This window comes from Scyliorhinus torazame, chromosome 18, assembly GCF_047496885.1.
Source record: "Scyliorhinus torazame isolate Kashiwa2021f chromosome 18, sScyTor2.1, whole genome shotgun sequence".
Classification (NCBI taxonomy): Eukaryota; Metazoa; Chordata; class Chondrichthyes; order Carcharhiniformes; family Scyliorhinidae; genus Scyliorhinus; species Scyliorhinus torazame.
Genome location: NC_092724.1, coordinates 141,385,915 through 141,404,393, shown reverse-complemented (window position 1 = coordinate 141,404,393; position 18,479 = coordinate 141,385,915). Strand labels below are relative to the sequence as shown.

Sequence of the window (18,479 nt, the reverse complement as noted above, 5' to 3'; positions counted from 1 at the left end):
TCATGCTTCTGCGTGTTGGGAGAGTATTCCATCACACTCCTGACTTGTGCCTTGCAGAAAATGAAAAGGCTTTGGCAAATCAGGTGGTGAGTTACCACAAAATCCCTGCCACTGACTTGCTCTTGTAGCCACTGTAATTTTGTGATTGGTCCAGTCAGCTACTGTAATTTTGTGATTGATCCAGTCAAGTTTCTGGTCAATGTTGACCCCCCCCAGGATATTAATAGATGGTAATTTGAAAGAAAAAATAAATTTAGCATACCCAATTCATTTTTTCCAATTAAGGGGTAATTTAGCATGGCCAATCCACCTAGCCTGCACATCTTTTGGATTCTGGGGGCAAAACCCACGCAAACACGGGGAGAATGTGCAAACTCCACACGGACAGTGACTAGAGCCAGGATCAAACCTGGGATCTCAGCGCCGTGAGGCAGCAGTATTAACCACTGTGCCACGGTGCTGCCTATAGGTGGTAATGTTTAATATCATGGGGAGGTGGCCTGGATATATCAGTAATAGATCAAATGGCTTTTCCAATTTCTAATTATTGTTACTCTTTAGTTAACAATGAAGGACAGTTTCTTATATACTTAGATACCAAAGGAAAAGCTCAATTAAGATCCCTTTTGAACATAACATGGTTTCCATTGGAAATCACGATCAATCAATATATTGATATTCTCTCCATCTCGAGACACAACTAGTATAAGCAACCTTATGCTGTGAAATACATCCATCGTACAAAGTCACAACAGACGATCAGAAGTTGTAAATGTGTTTAATACACGTCAGTAAATTTATACAAGGCATTAATGGCTGCAAAGACAAACTTTCTGCATTGTATGTACAGAGCAATATACAAATACAGTATAATGGAAACAGCATCGCTATTAGTAACTAAAGCATTAATCCAAAACAAGCAAAGTTACTCTCAGCTTTCCAATCTGAATAATTTACTGTCATTTCTGAACAAAAGAAAATATACAACAAAGTAAAAGCAAAATGTGTAAAGGATTAGGTCCATTTTCCCCAAGTCCATGAAGATGCATATATAAAACCACAAGTTTCCTATACAATATTATATGTTTTAAATGAACAGTTAAAATGATACTTTTAGCGCTAAAGCACTGTTTAACCAGTTTTGCTGCTTTTTAAACCATGATTGTTGAACAAATCCCTGTGCCAAGAGCAGATTCTCCACAAGTTCAATGCTGTTGCTCAACATATTTTCAATTCAAGTAATGTCACTGAAATTATCAAGGGATAAACAAGAATTCAACTAGACTAATGGGGATATATTGTACAGGTGGTTGTAAAAAATGTGCATGCTTCTAAAATTTAATAAATTTTAATAATTTAAGTTAAAATCTAATAAATTTTATGAACAAAGCAGTATGACCATGTAAGCACACACCAAAATGTTCAGAAAACCCATGATTTCTTCCAGTCGGAAAGTTAACTGAAAAACATTGTTTGATCATAGATATTATGTATTATATTTGAACCAACTCAATTCACTTATACCAAATTTTTATTGAATACCACACTAATGGTGATTCAGACACGAATGGGTGACGATATGAATTGTAGCACACACTAGAAATTAAGACTACATGGGCTTTTCTAACTGAATAAATTGCCAGACATAGGAATGCATTTAGAGTGGGCTGTAGCCAAATAAAAGCAAATAATGTACTTAAACTTTCTCTGCTTTTTCTCTTATTCTCATCGTTCCTCGATGTTGATGACGTTTTGCAGCTATTTTAAAGGGTGCTATCTGTTAAGTATTTAAAATTCAGGTAGTTTTGGTACTATGAGGGGCCAATAAGAGTGTTGTAAACCATTCATTTTGGCAATATACAAACAATGCACAGTCAGGGGCCTCTCATCAAAATAATGCAATCCTTCCCTCCAACAAAACCAAGAATTCAGAGATACCAGTTTCTTGACTAACAGAAAACCAAGGGACTAAGCAGATGCCTTAAAATGAAACCTTTTCCATAAATAACTTCTAGTTATCTATACCATCTCATCTACAAACACATTTAGCAATGGAGAAAAATTTCCCTTTCATGTTTGGAATAAAGGCACCATCTGGTGTAGCACCAAATCAGAGATTTAAAGGTCCCAGGTTTAATTCCCAGTCAGTGCGAAGGTATTTGATCTCAGCTTGGGACATCATAATTGATTAAAGAGAGAAAAAACAGTCAATGCACCCATTGACTGAGGAAAGACTTGTGATTTGAGCTGGCAATTGCAGAACAGGTGATGACAGGAATAAATTTTAGCTGTGATGCTGTCATGGTTGACTGGCCCATCCAAATCAACAAATGCAAAATGGCTGCTTCACAAAAATGAAGCTTCCAGCATTCAGAAAAGCACACAACAAAATACTGCGATTTTGGAAATCTGAAATAAAAACAGGAAATGCTGGAAACACCGAGTCAGACAGCCTTTGGAGAAGAGAAGCCAAGTTAATGTTTCAGGTTGACATATTATCAGAAAGATTCTAACAAAAGATCACCAAACTGAAGCATTTAATGGTTTCTTGCTCCACACATGCTGTCTGACCTGCTGGATATTTCTAACTTTTCTGTTTTACTTAAAAATACATATTGCAGCATCAATCAGTGCCTGGATAGGGAATACAATTGTGGTGAGGAACAAAGACAGAGATGAAATAATAGGCTCATGAAGAATCAAGTTGCTTCCCTTTTGCAGTTTTCAGTGTTTAAAAAAATTCTTGCCAATTTCAGTGCAGGAAAAATGAGAATGTTCATTAAAGATATTAACATTTCCCTGACTATTCATTAGTTAAATGTATGAATCTTACAAAACAAGTGATCACAATCTTGGAACTACATTCCAGTAACGCTCAATAATGCCATCTGGCTTAGCTAGGATGCCCCCATTGAATAGCCTGCAACATATTTATGCTCGCACACGTGATTATTAAAGGCAGAGTGTCATGGCACCCATGAAATAGTACCTCAGCAAAAGTCAGTACCTTCATAAGAGAAAATCTGAAACACAGGGGGAAAAAAATTCTACAACGAACAGAATACCACTCCATGGAATGAAACACAACAGCTGCAAACTGAGCATTGCACATGGACAAGTTTCAGCAGCTTCATAGGTGCAATTTATACATTATCCTGCAAATAATCATATACAAGCATACTCACATGTACTGCCGTCTTGGATTTTTCAAACAAACACCACTTCTAAGCCAGACTTGCATCCAGAGAAACATGTCACATGGTCACATCCAATTTGTTACCTCAATGTAAACAGAATCACCCAACAACCCAAATGACCTGATACTGCTCTCACGGTCAAACTCTGAAATGACCTGAGCACCTCTATAAATGAAGTAAGATCCAAGATATAGCCCTTGAGAAAGTAATTGTTTAAAATATAATTTTGATATAACTATATTACAGTATTCACTAGCTGTAGATTCTACAATGTTTTCATTGTTTCATTCAACAAGTTTTCACTGAAAGCAACCCGTACGGTATAAACGCAACATTTCTCAAGATGGTATTCTCAACCAATACAGAAGTCTATGGAACTTATTTCTGTAGTTACTTTATTACAGACTGGTAGACATAGGTTTGTGTATACACAACTTCCCAAACATTACTGAAACACAAATACAGGTCAATTTACTACTGCTAGCTTATTAAAATGGTAATTTGCAATACTGCCATTAATATATTGGCATTGTACCACTTAAGATAGAAAAGAATAAACAAAAAGTTCAATTCGGAATAAAGTACAAAGAAAAAGCACTATATTATACAGCAAACAGCCGATCTGGTTGATTTCGCCCAGTCCCGGTAAAGACGATAAAAGCAAAAATACCACAGATGCTTGATACCTGAAAATAAAACAGAAAATGCTGGAAATATTCAGCAGGTCAAGCACAAGGACCAGGACTTCAATGACCTACAACGTTAACTCTGTTTCTCGCTCCACAGATGCTGGCTAACCGGAGTATTTCCAGCATTTTCTGCTTTTATTTCTGGCAAATAGAATCGGCGTTCTGAAAATAACTAATAGATCTTATGTTTAAGATTGTTGCGGTTTATACATATATATATATTTTGCAAAGTACTGGTATATTAAGATGAGAAAATTAATTTTCTAACCAATCTCTTTTAACTTCTCAAATTTGCTGGAAAAGTGCATTTCATTAATCATTACATGCAAATACAACAGGAAGCTATACCAATAAGCCAAATAAGAAAGAACACTCCCAAAGAACATTCATTTTGATTTGTATAAAATGACAAGTCCACGTGGAAGTGGCCAAATTAGATTGCCATCTGGTTGCAATCTAAATAAACCTAAAGATGGCAAAACAATGTGCTCACTTGTTGGCCATCAGTACCTGAACTGGAAAAGAACAGAGGCCTTGGAACAAGAAATAGAAAAGAAATGGAGAAACAAAAAGTTTAGACAGCATGCAGCAAAGGAAACATTACTAAAACAGGAAAGAGGCAACAAGTGGATGACAAATGAGATACTAGCAAGTAGAAATGGAATAGAAATAGGGTTAAGAAAAGAGACACACATGAATATGACAAAATTGAAAATAAAATAAAGAATACAGGTAGGCAGGCTAAAGAGAATAATGAGATGTGTGATGAAGTATTGGAGCTGGAAAGAAATTACAAAATCGAGAGTTATGCAGAAGATGAAATCTTTGACAGGTAAAAGGGATAACAACGGATTATAGGTGTACAAAAGGCATGGTAAAACATTGTTCGAAAGGAATGAAGTAGCAATTAGACGGACTGAGTATATAAATGAACTGCATGATAATCCAAGCAAATTACTGCGGATGCTGAAATCGGAAACAAAAACAGAAAATACTGGACAATCTCAGCAGCAGGTCTGACAGCATTTATGGAGGGAGAAGGGAGCTAACGTTTAGAGTCTGGATGAATCTTTGTCAAAGCTAGAGAGCGTTCTCTCCAGTTTTGACAAAGAGAATCCGGACTCGAAATGTTAGCTCCCTTCTCTTTCTCGCCATAGATGTTGTCAGACCTGCTGCTGAGATTGTCCAGTATTTTTTTTTTTTTTTTTTTGTTGCATGATGATTCAAGCTGAGGATGTTCTCAAGATAGAGGTAAATGAAGGACAAAACATGATAGCAAAGGTAAATAATACTTTGAAATTGATGAGTACAGGAAAAGCTCCAGTCATAGAGGAATTAACAAAACGTCTAAAGCCCTTGGAGAAACTAAATTAGAAGTGATAACACAAAATTTGGCATCAAATAGATATCAACAGATACATTCCGAGTAACTTGAGACATCATTATTCCTAAGTTACCCAAGAAACCTAAAGCAATCGAGTGCAATTGGTTTAAACGGTAAGTTTACTGACTCATCTCATTAAAGTGATCTTCAAAATCATAATAGAAAGAATTAACATTTCAGAGACAGCGTATTGAAGATGTTTCATAGAATTTACAGGACAGAAGGTGGCCATTCGGTCCATCGAGTCTGCACCGGCCCTTACTAAGAGCACCCTACTGAAGTCCACGTATCTACCCTATCCCCGTAATCCAGTAACCCCACTTAACATTTTTTTGGACACTAAGGGCAATTTAGCATGGCCAATCCACCTCACCCGCACATCTTTGGACTGTGGGAGGAAACCGGAGCACCCGGAGGAAACCCACGCAGACACGGGGAGAACGTGCAGACTCCGCACAGAGACCCAGCCAGGAATCGAACCTGGGACCCTGGAGCTGTGAAGCAACTGTGCTAACCACTATGCTACCATGCTGCCCCTTGAATTAATGAAGGGCTGAAAGGAATGCTGTAACCAGAAAGAGGCTTTGATAATACATTGTAATGAACAGCAAATGAGACATCAAAAATACTATTTTCTAACAAGGGAAACACCTTCTACCCAGTTCCACCACAACGTGGAACTGAACATCTGTTCTGTAAAGAGAGTGCAGGACTAACTCTAGTGGCCTCGTTTTTAAAAAATGGCAGACTTGTTTGAAAAATAATAGATGAAAATTGCTATGCAAGTGTTGCCTGCCTTAATACTCAATTTCTGGAAACGCTACTTAAAGACCAAACAAGTTGACAGCATCATTTAGAAATTAAACTCATTCCACCAGGTAGTTTTTCCACTTCTGTACTATGTCAGATGTCATTAGTTGGGGCACTTAAAATGTTTGCAAAGAAAACACGGAGAAGGGGGATGTTTAAGTGTCATGATTCCATTCAACAAATTAAGCAACTGCTGACTGACCCCAGTTACTGCTACCACATTAGCTTCACCAGAACCACAAGTTTACAATTTATCACATCACAAATTTGGATAGGCATGCAGCCGTTTTGTCTGAAACCTGTCAATTGATTAATTTGTGTAGAGCTGGAGGAATTCTTTTTGCACGAGCATGAAAGCATGCAAGCAGCAGTGCAATGTAATGCACTATACAATGGCATTCAAAAGGTACATTTGTACACTAAACCAAAATTGATTCTGCGCAGAAGGAATATCTTTCACAAATCTATTTCTGCAAGTTCACCTTCAAATGTTTTGCCTCAGGTAAAGATCAGGAGAAACTTAAAGAACATTCTTGAGTACCTTGCCTTTATTGCCTCGCAAATAAATAGATGATTACACTTGTTTAATGGAGAGAGCAAAGCTTCCAACGGTCAAATTGGCAAAGATGGTTTGTTGCCGCTGGCCTTAACAATAGGTACCACCAGTGTAAAAAGTTGATTTTCTTCAGTGTTAGCAATCCGGAGTAGGGGGTCTCAATGGAAGATGCCTCAACAGAACATAACACCCCAGGGTGATGAAAGGGTAAGAAATACCATTCTAAACACAACTGGGTTGGATCCGATTCCTTCAGTGCACAAAAGTAAACCTAGAGCAGGGGTGTAAGTGTAGATATGGCAGTGAGAACAGGATCCAGCTTAGCTGTCATGGCTTTCTGGTGTTTACTGTTCCTTCAGATCCACATACATAAAGTGGCCACATGGGTGTTAAGATCAGAGGTGCAGTGGCCCAACACAAGGCTTTAAAAGGGGAGAGCAAAAGGAATGTACATTGTCAGAACATGCGTAATATTACATTCTCCAGAAAAGCTATAGAATGCATTATTTTAACACTCGTTCAGTTTAAGGGTTCTGTATTTGGTTAATGGCACAAATGACAACTTAAGGTAGCTTAAGCATGTGCTAATTTAGTGATGTCTTAAAATCAGAGTCAGATGAGAAATTACAGTTTCAAGTCTCTTTCCACATATTTGTAATTAGTGGAAAATTAAGGCTATTGCTTTCTTGTCAGCATAAAATTTCTGCATAGGCACAGTATATTTTGCAAGATATTGTAAAATGAGGTTTGATAATGTTACAGGTTGTGGTACAGTTATGCCAGTCTCAACAGCCTAATACTTCACAGTACATTTTATTAACTTCTGTAGGCCATGCCATAACAAGATACTTTAAAGTAGGAGATATAGCAAAGGTTTCCTCCAGGACGAGTTCTTTCCAAAACCATTTTCTTCACTGTAGACAGAGACACTTACGGCATCAATGAGTATATATTGCATATTCAATTAACAAAAAGTTGAATAAAATTCTGTAAAAACTGAATTCTTTCTGCCTTGATAAAGTTTTGGAAACAGCAGCAGAGTTCAACAGACCAATAATATATTTTGCCTCCAGTTTGTGCATTAAATTTATGTTAACAGACAAGTACAAATTGTTTTTTCCACAAAAAAAAAGGAACCGGGGATTCATTTAGGTGTTGGCATAGGTCATAGAGGACAACCAAAATGGCTCAACTAACTCCAAATTCCAACACAAAAGCAAAAATACTGATGTTGTAAATCCAGGCAGCAACTGTGGAGACAGAAACAGTTTCAGATTGCTGATCTTTCATCAGAAAGGCCATCAACTTACAAAGTTAGCTTCACAGATGCTGCCTGACCTAAGCATTTCCTTGAATCTCCTGTTTTAATTCCATATTCTGAACTTCCATTTCAACACAGTTCCGGCTAGTCTTAGAAATTACCTGCCAAACTGGAGGCTTAACATCACTGAACTGGGTAGTAACTTTCGACTGAAACCATTGGCAGACAAAGCCTGGGTGGAATTGGCTGCAGATTGGCACTTGCCACAGTGACATAGAACAAATAATATGCATGATCACGTTTGGACAGAAATCAACATTAAACATTTCATACAAGAACATTTTAAAAATATTTGTAAATTTATAAAACTATTCAAACAGAGGTCATAAAGCAACCTATTAATACACAACTGCGGCAAGCCTGTTACTCAACAAAGGCAGATGGTCAAGGAAACATGTGGCACTGTAGGTACACCAGGGTTAGAATTTACTACTGTCTAACATCCCCAACATTAATGGAGGTAAATGTTTAAATAAATGCATTACTGCTAAAATAGATGATATCAGCACAACACTTGTTTTAATAAATGCTGCAGTTCAGAAACCCACCATTGTGGTGCAGGTCTGGTTCTTTGTAATTTACAATTACCATTTGAAGGTTTCACATATTAAACCCAATATACCATTCCTAACTTGTAAAAAAAAAAAAGTATTAAAAAGAGAATGCTTTTACACTTTACATTGTATGGTGCTAGATTTAGTAAGGCTTGTTAATAATTATTGACCAACTGAAATGAGGTTTGCAGGTACACTAGTGAATTCTAAACCCTGAATTCAAATAGGACGTATTTAAAACCAATCACAAAATAACTGTTAAAAAAGCAAGTATCTTATCCATGACCAGCACTGCAAAAAACATATTTTGACATGTTGCAGTTTTTTTTTAAGGCGGCAAAAGCTAATTTTCTAGATTTCATCTTTCAAAAAAGGCTATATTAGTCACTGAATCACAAATTTAAGAATCATGTCATTACTATTTTAAATAAACGACAGGGTTATTTGAGCCACAAAGTAATATCAAATGCCTCAATTTCAAGACAAAGTTTCCTGCTCCAATTTGCACTGAATAGCTCCTAGGTTTAATTATAAAATAGCCTCTTTCCTCAATGTTCGTTTAATGTTGCTTTTAACACTGTGTGATCCACAAGCCTGATACACAGCTTTTAAGCACACTTTAATAAAGATTTAGTTGAAGTTAGAAATTTTCATAAAGTGGCCAAAGAGCACAAGTCATATTTTAGTAACTTTATAGTAGCATTATATAATAAATCAGAATATTGGTTTACTGCTACAGGTTAGAATCTGGCAGGTGGTAGTAAGGCATGTGGTATCTACACTATTCAATCAAAAGAGTAACTTTTACATTAGGCCCCAGACTCCTAAATACTTATGAAGCAATTGTGAAATTTGGCATATGTACAATTTTGAGAAAATACTATGTAAACATTGCAAATATTTTGTTAATACGGTTATTAGTTCTGTAAAACATCCATTAGGGAGATATTTCACATACTAAATCCAATATTAACAAGCCTAACTTGTACAAATTGTGACTGCTTCACATTTCAATAGGTTACATATGTACCACTCTTTGACTACTGTACCTATCAGTAGCAAACCAAACAGCTAAGTTTTAAGCATCTGAGAAGATTTTGAAAACAATTTGAAGTAAACTTCACTTCCAACGGGACCCTTTATGGCCAAAATGTTGCTAACCTGCTTCCGTAATACTCAAACATTGTTTTGGAATAAATAATGACTTTTGCTTTGTAATAGCCCTTTTTGTTTTTTGAGGGGGTGGGGATAGAAGAGGGAGAGAACAGATATTAACTAGACACAATCCCCACATTGAACACCGCGGTTTTGCATTATCTGGCAATTTTTCACATATCTTCATGTTCGAAGAAACACAATCATAAACCTCGTCAGGTTATCAAAATGTACGCTTGATTAGAATATCCTCAACAAAATCCAACTGGGAGCAAAAGCAATTGAAAAGCCAAAGTCTGGAAAATAAATTTGGCATCTTCGGTTGAACAGTTTACAGCAGTTGCCACGGGTTTTTGAAGGAACTGGAACCTTAATCACTCTGGTATAAGCTGCTGTCAGTGCCAGACATTAAAAGTAACAAAGTAACTGGACGTCACTGGAGCATCAGCTGCTTAAGGTTATCATGGAGGATAGTGTCCTTGACATCACGGAATACCAGACGAATGTTTTCGGTATTAATGGCGGTGGTGAAGTGATGGTAGAGTGGCTTGTGCTGCTGTTCTCGACGTTTGTCACGAAAGCATTGCACCAGGAACTGTTGGACATCTGAGAGCTCATGGGGGTTTCCCTCGTATTGAGAGAAGTAGTCCTTGATGCTAACAGTTTTAACCTTCTCCTCTAACAAGTCAGTCTTGTTAAGGAAAAGAATTATGGAGACATTGCTAAAGACCCTGTTGTTGACTATCGTTTCGAAGATGTTTAGGGACTCACTCAGGCGATTTGTTTGCCGGTCCTCCATGAGCACTTGGTCAAATTCACTTGATGACACCAGGAACAGAATGGAAGTCACCCCATCAAAGCACTCGAACCAACGCCTTCGTTCCGACCTTTGTCCACCCACATCCACCATCTTGAAGGGCACATTTTTAATTTCAAAGTCATATTCATGTATTCCCTTGGTGGGTCTTCGTGCTAGTAGAATGTCTTGTTGTGTTGGAATATAGTCCTAAAGTAGAAAAAGAGTTGAATTAATGTTGGGTCCAGATGGTACTTTTAGACAGAATCTAATTAATTATACAAATACATTTCGTACCTGGATATGGCAGAAATATAACTGCAGCTTAGTGATAAATAAAATAATCCATTTTATGTCATACCATTCTTGCTGTTTATTGAACACAGACCATGAATATATCATAAAACATACTATATTGTTAGAACACTGGGATTTTTCAGGCTTCCTGCGTTGCATGAGCTTCAGCTTTTTGTTAAAAGCAGCTGCACCAGTTTATTTTAAAGCCGTTAACAGTAGATTGGTTTATAAAAAACCACAGGCACAGCTCGTTTGTTAGTCTGACCATGTCGCCTTCTAACTGTAAATGTAATCACCAAACCATATTTCAACAAGAAATCGTATGGTAAGATGGAGTTAATTAATCCATTCCACTGCTCGAGGAGAAATAAACTAACAACAGCATCACAGAATCAAAAAACAATAGCTGACTTCAAAAGCTGTTGATGGCCATGATGATTTTTCTGGTGAGGGGATGGTACAACAGGTAAAACCTTTATTTGTATAACCATTATTTGGATATTCCATTAAAAAAGGAAAAACAAGCACAAATTCCATGGTACTTTTTGAACCTCTAATGTATTTATAACATATCAGTGCAAACATTTGAAATGGTTAAACAAAGATAGTTTAATCCCCATTTATTTAGGAATGGCCTATGTTATAAACAAGAAAGGATATGCTCATAAAAACTCTCAGCAATTAAAATCAATCTTACACATGGATTGAGCAATCTATTCAACCACCTACAAAGAGGCATCGTCAGGTGCTTTTATCCTGATGTTTCAGTTTGGAATTTGGGAGCTTTCTAGCTGTAAGCTTTTACACCATTAAGCTACCCTTCTGTTACCAACTTCACACTCAAAACCTGTTTATGGTGGGTCTATGTGTGGCTGAAATAGGCGTTAGCAGGATACGCACAAGAATTGGGATATGCAAAATCATGTCAAAAGACAACTGGCTGCCAGTTAATGGGCAATATCATGTCACTGATAAATTAAAAATTTTAAAATAAAGTTACCAATTGGAAAATTGCTGAATTCTCAGAAAGCAACAATATTCTACTGGCAGACAATGCAACAGTTTCTATGACCAAGGATGGCACAGTGGTTAGCAAAGCTGCCTACGGCACTGAGGACCAGGGTTCGAATCCCGGCCTTGGGTCACTGTCGGTGTGGAGTTTGCACATTCTCCTCGTGTCTGCCCCCACAACCCAAAGATGTGCAGGTTAGGTGGATTGGCCATGCTAAATTGCCCCTTAATTGGAAAAAATAATAATAATTGGGTATTCTAAAAAAAATTTAAAACAGTTTCTATGACCTCCTAGACTATTCCAGGATCCTAATTTTAGTGCCATATCGTTTACAATTTCTATATGGGTTGGTTTTGTAGTATCACAGTTTGGTACACATCTCTAAATTGCACAGCTGAGGATTACAAACATGCTGATTGATATGGTTACTAATTTTCCATTCACTTCATCGCTGATGGCAGCTCACTCATGAAAAATAGCAAAGTATCAATGTAAGCCAGGCAATTTTGCCAAAACTAAAACACTCCATAGCTCCAAAGTGGCTAATTTTAGTTTGTGCTTCCAGTCGTACTTTTTTATATAAATTAGCCAGTTTTTCAGCCACTGGGAGTTGACAACAACCTTCCTTAATATTCCTTTATTTGACTTCTAGATTTCAACAGCAATCTAGATACTATTTGCGGACTTACATGAATATACTTAGGATGCCTCAAAACATGTTGGTCAACTCGGTACTTCTGAAGTGTAGTTACTATTGCAATATAGGGAAACACAACTGCCCATTTTGCACACACCGTGGTTGCACAAAAAGCAATGAGATAAAAGGACGAGATACAGAGGCTGGTAGTGAGAAGTGACTGAGGAGGATTCTGGGAGAAGTAAGCTCACTCACCACAATTCAGATGGGATCATGAAGGTCCCGGAGCTCAACAGAAGGAAAGAGCATCCTATGGAGGATGGTAGTGGGAAGTGACGGAGGAGGATTCTGGGAGAAGTCAGCTTGCTCTCCACAACTGAGAAGGGGGTGTGGCAGATCCAGTGTCAAAGAACGGTAACGTGGCTCAAGCCAGCACAGGACTGGAAACTTAACATCCTGGGTTAGGTTTTTAGTAGAAACAGGATAGGTAAAAAGGGAGGTGTGGCAGTCTTGGTCAAAGATAGTATCCTAGCCCTTGAATGAGTTGCAGTTCCTGAATTAGAATCTATATGATTGGAGATGAGGAAAAGGTAGTGGTTACCTTATTCCATACCTCCAAATAATGGGGAGGAGGAGGAAGAGAGCATTTGCATGCAGATTATGGATATTTGCAGGAAAAGTGGGGTCGGAATAGATGGGGATTTCAATTATCCTAAGGTAGACTAGGAGAAGGGTGGAGTGTGGGGCCTGGAAGGGGAGAAATTCCTGCGGTGTGTGCAGGAGAACTTTCTGAAACAGCACATTTCCAGTCTGACTGGGGAGGAAGCTGTGCAGGTCTGGAAATCAGGCAGGCCACGTGGAGAACGTTAAAATGGGGGAGAAGTTGCAAAATAGCAATCATAATATAACACGGTTCAATATGAAGTTGGAAACGGATAAAAATCAGTCACGGATTAAGTTCAGACTGGAAAGGGGCAAATTGTCAGGGTCTAAAAGTTGAACTGGAGCAGGTTGATTGGAAATACATTTTGGTGGATGAAAAATGGGAGACTTTCAAAGGAGAGATGAATAGGGTGCAAGCCAGGTGCATACCCATGAGAAGTATAGACGGGGTATCCAAAGCTAGAGTACTCTGGATGACTACGGTTATTGTGGAGAACATAAGGAAGGAAAAAAAAGAGGCATATGATACATGCTGAAATAATAATAGCAATAGAAATCAGGAAGAGTATCTCAAATGCAGGAGACAGGCTACGGCTGAAATAAGGAAGGCTAAGAGGAACCAGGGGCTGGTTTAGCACACTGGGCTAAATCACTGGCTTTTAAAGCAGTCCAAGGCAGGCCAGCAGCACGGTTCGATTCCCGTACCAGCCTCCCCGAACAGGCGCCGGAATGTGGCGACTAGGGGCTTTTCACAGTAACTTCATTTGAAGCCGACTTGTGATAATAAGCGATTTTCGTTTCATTCATTTCATTCACAAGGAAAAGATGACAGGCTACGCTAAAACAAATATAAAATGTTCTTGAAACATATTAATAGTAAAAGATTAGTGAGGGATAGAGTGGGGCCCATAAGGGACAAGCAGGGTAAGCTGCTCACTGAAGCAGGGGATATGGCATAGGTACTCAATGAGTACTTTGCTTCGGTCTTTACCAACATGGAAAATGGTGACAATGGCCCAGTTGAAAACGTGGATGTCGTGCAACTGAGCAGTAGAATGATCAAGAAGTGTGAAAAGGGCCGTCAGCACTCAGGGTAGAGAAGTCGCCAGGGCCTGATGGGATGTATCCCAGAATGCTGAGAGAGGCAAGGGAGCAAATTGCGGAGCTGTTGACAGAAATTTTCAAGGCCTCTCTGAACACAAGATTAGTCCCAGGGAACTGGAGCATTGCAAATGTGATGCCGTTGGTTAAGAAGGGGCTTGGATATCGCAGGAAATTACAGACCTGTCAGTTTGCCATCAATAGTGGGAAAACTGATGGAGGTCACAATACGAGATAAGCTAAATATACACTTAGCGAAAAATATGTTAATAATACAGTCAACATGGCTTTGTGAGGGCAGGTCATGTTTGACAAATTTAATTGAGTCCGTTGACGAGGTAACACGGGCAGTTGATTAGGGTAGTGCTGTGGATGTTGTATATCTGGACTTTCAGAAAGCATTTGCCACAAGGCATGTTGGTTAGCAAATTAGAAAGGCTTGGGATTGATGGGTCCTTGGCAGTATGGATTAGAAGTTGGCCAGGAAATAGGAAACAGAGGGTAAGTATAGTGGGCATTTCTCAGACTGGACACAAGCTGAAAATGGTGTTCCCCAGGGCTCAGTGTTGGGACCTTGTTTTTTCTGATTTATATAAACGATTTAGAGATTGGTGTTGAGGGCAAAATCTCTAAATTTGCAGATGATACTAATCTAGGGACTCTAGTGAATTGTGAGGATGACAGTGAGCAACTTCAGAGTGACATTGACAAGTTGGCCAAATGAGCAGACACCTGGCAGATGAATTTCTGAAAAATATGAGGTAATGCATTTTGGAGAAGAAACATAGCGAGACAACACAGGCTCAATGGTGTAACTTTAAGAGGAACAGAGCGACCTCGGGGTTCAAGTGCATAATTCTCTGTGAAACAGCTGTTAAGATGTCTTACAAGATCCTTTGTTTTTAAATAGAGGCATAGAGTACAAAAGCCAGAAGTGATGATGTTACACCTCTACAAATCATTGGTCAGACCACATTTGGAATAGTGTGTACACTTTAGGGAACCTTATTTAAGGAAGAATGTTAAAGCCTAGAAAGTGCAAAGGAGCTTTACTACAATGATACCAAGAATGTGGAATTCTAGTTACAAGGAAAGAGAAATTGGGCTTGTTCTCCTGAGAGCAGAGAAGATTTAGAGGGGGAACTTATTGAGGTGTTCAAAATTATGAACAATTTTGACAGAGTAAAGAAGGATATTCTGTCTCCACTAGTTGGTAAGTCAGTGACATGCATCACAATTTCAAGATGGTCAGCAAGAAAGCTAGGACTGAGAAGAGGAGAAACTTATTTACTCGAGTTTTAAAACATTTTTAGAGTACTCGATTCTTTTTTCCCCCAATTGCGGGGCAATTTAGCGTGGCCAATCCACCTAACCCTGCACATCTTTGTGGGCTGTGGGGATGAGACCCACACAAACACGGGGGGAATGTGCAAACTCCACACCGACAGTGACCCGGGGCCGGGTTCGAACCCGGATCCTCGGTGCTGTACGGCAGCAGTGCTAACCCACTGCGCCATTTGGCCCTCCGAGACTCGAGAGTTGTTGGGATTTGGAATGCGCTGTCTGGGAGAGGTGGATTCCATAGGAGGTTTCAGAAGAGAGCTGAATATATATATATATATATATTTGAAAGTGATTGTGCAGTTTGGGGACGCAGTGGTTAGCACTGCTGCCTCACGACGCCGAGGACTGAGTTTAATTCTGGCCCCGGGTCACCGTCCATGTGGAATTTGCACATTCTCCCAGTGTCTGCGTGGGTCTCACCTCCACAACCCAAAGATGTGCAGGGTAGATGGATTGGCCACGCTAAATTACCCCTTAATTGGAAAAAAAAAGAAAGTGATGAATTTAGAGGGCTACGGAGATAGGGCTGGGGAATGGGACTAAGCTAGGTAGCTCTTTCAGGAGCCAGCGCAGACACGATGGGCCAAATGACCTTTTTCCGTGTTGTAAAATTCTATGTTTCTATAATATGTTCTTGGTAGTGTACTGGTTGAGGGATAATGGGGGCGGCACAGTAGCACAGTGGTTAGCACTGTTGCTTCACGGCTCCAGGGTTCGTTTCACGGCATGGGTCACTGTCTGTACAGAGTCTGCAAGTTCTCCCCATGGTTGCAAAGGGGTCCTACGGGTACTCCAATTTCCTCCCCACAAGTTCCGAAAGACGGGCTTCTTAGGTGAATTGGACATTCTGAATTCTCTCCCAGTGTACCCAAACAGGCGCCGTAGCATGGTGACATGGGGATTTTCATAGTAACTTCATTGCAGTGTTAATGTAAGCCTACTTGTGACACTAATAAAATTATTATATGACTGCCAGTACACATACTTTTTAAAAGATTTAAAAAGGCAACATTCTACCATCCATCTAAACCAATGCTGCTTTTACATTTATTTGTGTTTCCTCTACTTGTTCTTAGATGCAGCTGGAAGGTGCTCTTGGAAGAAGGGAAGAGGAAAAAAAGATAATGCGGGAATAAAAAGAGTTCATGACCTTGTAAGAAATCTTTCTGAAATGGCTCCACAGGTCACAGAGTACAGGCAGAATATCTCAAATCCGGTTCTCTTATAACCGGAGACGTTCAAAAACCAGACATTTTTCTACGCTACCATGTATGAATTTTAATTCTTATTAAATGAACAAAATAGCTTACCAGCTATTATTCAGCTAGGTGCCACATTGGTGTTGTGGAATGTCGGACTCAGTTTCACATTCAGAGATCCTTGAACCCACCTGACCCGGTCTGAATTGCCCAACCCAAAAACCGGCAAGATCCGAAATACGAAACAGTCTGAGGTTGCTGGTTTTGAGACCCTGTACCTGTACATTCAAGTGAGTCACGTTTTTATATAAATAATGTTCCAATACCGGAACACAAGTCAAAAAGATGTTTTACCGCATGGCGCAACAACCCAAATTTCTCTCTATTGTATGCCTGGCAGAATTTGTACTCCGCATATGGCAGCAGCAATCTTTTTTTTTTTTTTAATTGCCTACAAGATTTCGAATAACACAACAAAACATTAATTTGGACAGCTCAGCGCTGGAACTCAGTTCTTGAATTAAGAACAAGGCATTGTACCTCAGTCAGCCCCCCAACAGTTACCAATTTAGCCAGGCTGTTAGGAAACTGCTACGAGAGAGAAAGTGCACAGAAGATTCAACTTGGGCTAGTTTGACATATCTAATGCATGTTTTAGAACAGTACTGGCAGAGGTCTGGGACCAGATTGAATCCCTATTCTCTCAACTATGCATGTGACAGGCAAGTCATTAAGTGGAAAAGGGAAGCAAATATTTTCCAAATTCTGAATCAACAGCATGCCTGGAATTAAGGGCAAACCAATCCCACGTCAAACTCTAATCGCAATAGGGCGGCACAGTGGTTGGCACTGCTGCCTCACGGCACCGAGGACCCGGGTTTGATCCTAGCCCCGGGTCACTGTCTGCGTGGAGTTGCGCAATCTCCCCGTGTCTGTGTGGGTCTCACCCCCACAACCCAGATGTGCAGGGGAGGTGGATTAGCCACGCTAAATTGCTCCTTAATTGGGGAAAAAGATAATTGGGCGATTTAAATTTATTTTTAAACATTTAAAACAAGCTTTGACCGCCATTACAGTTCATAAAGGAGCCTCCATCCTGCTTACTATTTATTTATACTATTAATCCTGAACTCCTGAAATTAAATTTGCAATTGAGTTTTCTTTTTTACCACATTATCTCAACTGAGAAGATGGGTGACCAATCTGTACTTTCAGCTCTTCAGAGAGATTAAGGGCAGAAACCTTTTGTGTCCCATATATAGTGTAGCTGAGTCTTTCAATAGAAATGAAGCAGTTTCTTCTGATCAACAAACATGATTTTCAAGACAAACTCATTATAAGTTTCCAGGTAAGCAACCTTTTAAAGTTCAAAAATTTAAACCATCAAATAAACATAGAAGCTGCTGGAAACAGTTGATCAGGCAGCATCAGTAGGGGAAGGAAGATAGTGTTAGCGAGTGGCATGGTCTTCCTTGCATTTAATGGTATTTCCTTAAATTTGCTGCTAGATTCAATGACAATAGAAAACTGTAATTGATTGAAATAGGACAGAGGTGAGACAGCTGAGTTTGTATCTTCCTCGAGACAGTTTCTGGAATAGCTGATAGAAATGTGGCCAAGAAAAATGTGCAGCTGAAATGTCTGATAGACAAAACATGATTTGTTGACCTTCACATTATTGTTTTTTTTTTTGTGCCAATTTTCTCTATCCCTGAAGGCACCCAGTCTTGTTGGCATATGGTTACACGGTACTGAAAGTACTTT

General features: G+C 39.1%; 1 protein-coding gene across 1 annotated transcript in view; it reads right to left on the bottom strand.

Moving 5' to 3' along the window:
- Positions 1 to 762: 762 nt before the first annotated feature.
- LOC140395566 (guanine nucleotide-binding protein subunit alpha-13) overlaps positions 763 to 18,479 on the bottom strand; it is a 79,628-nt gene continuing 61,911 nt past the window's right edge. Inside the window, exon 3 of the mRNA XM_072483501.1 lies at positions 763 to 10,672. Within this exon, the coding sequence (XP_072339602.1) occupies positions 10,100 to 10,672 (573 nt within the window). The 3' untranslated portion in view covers positions 763 to 10,099. The remainder of the gene's footprint in view (positions 10,673 to 18,479) is intronic.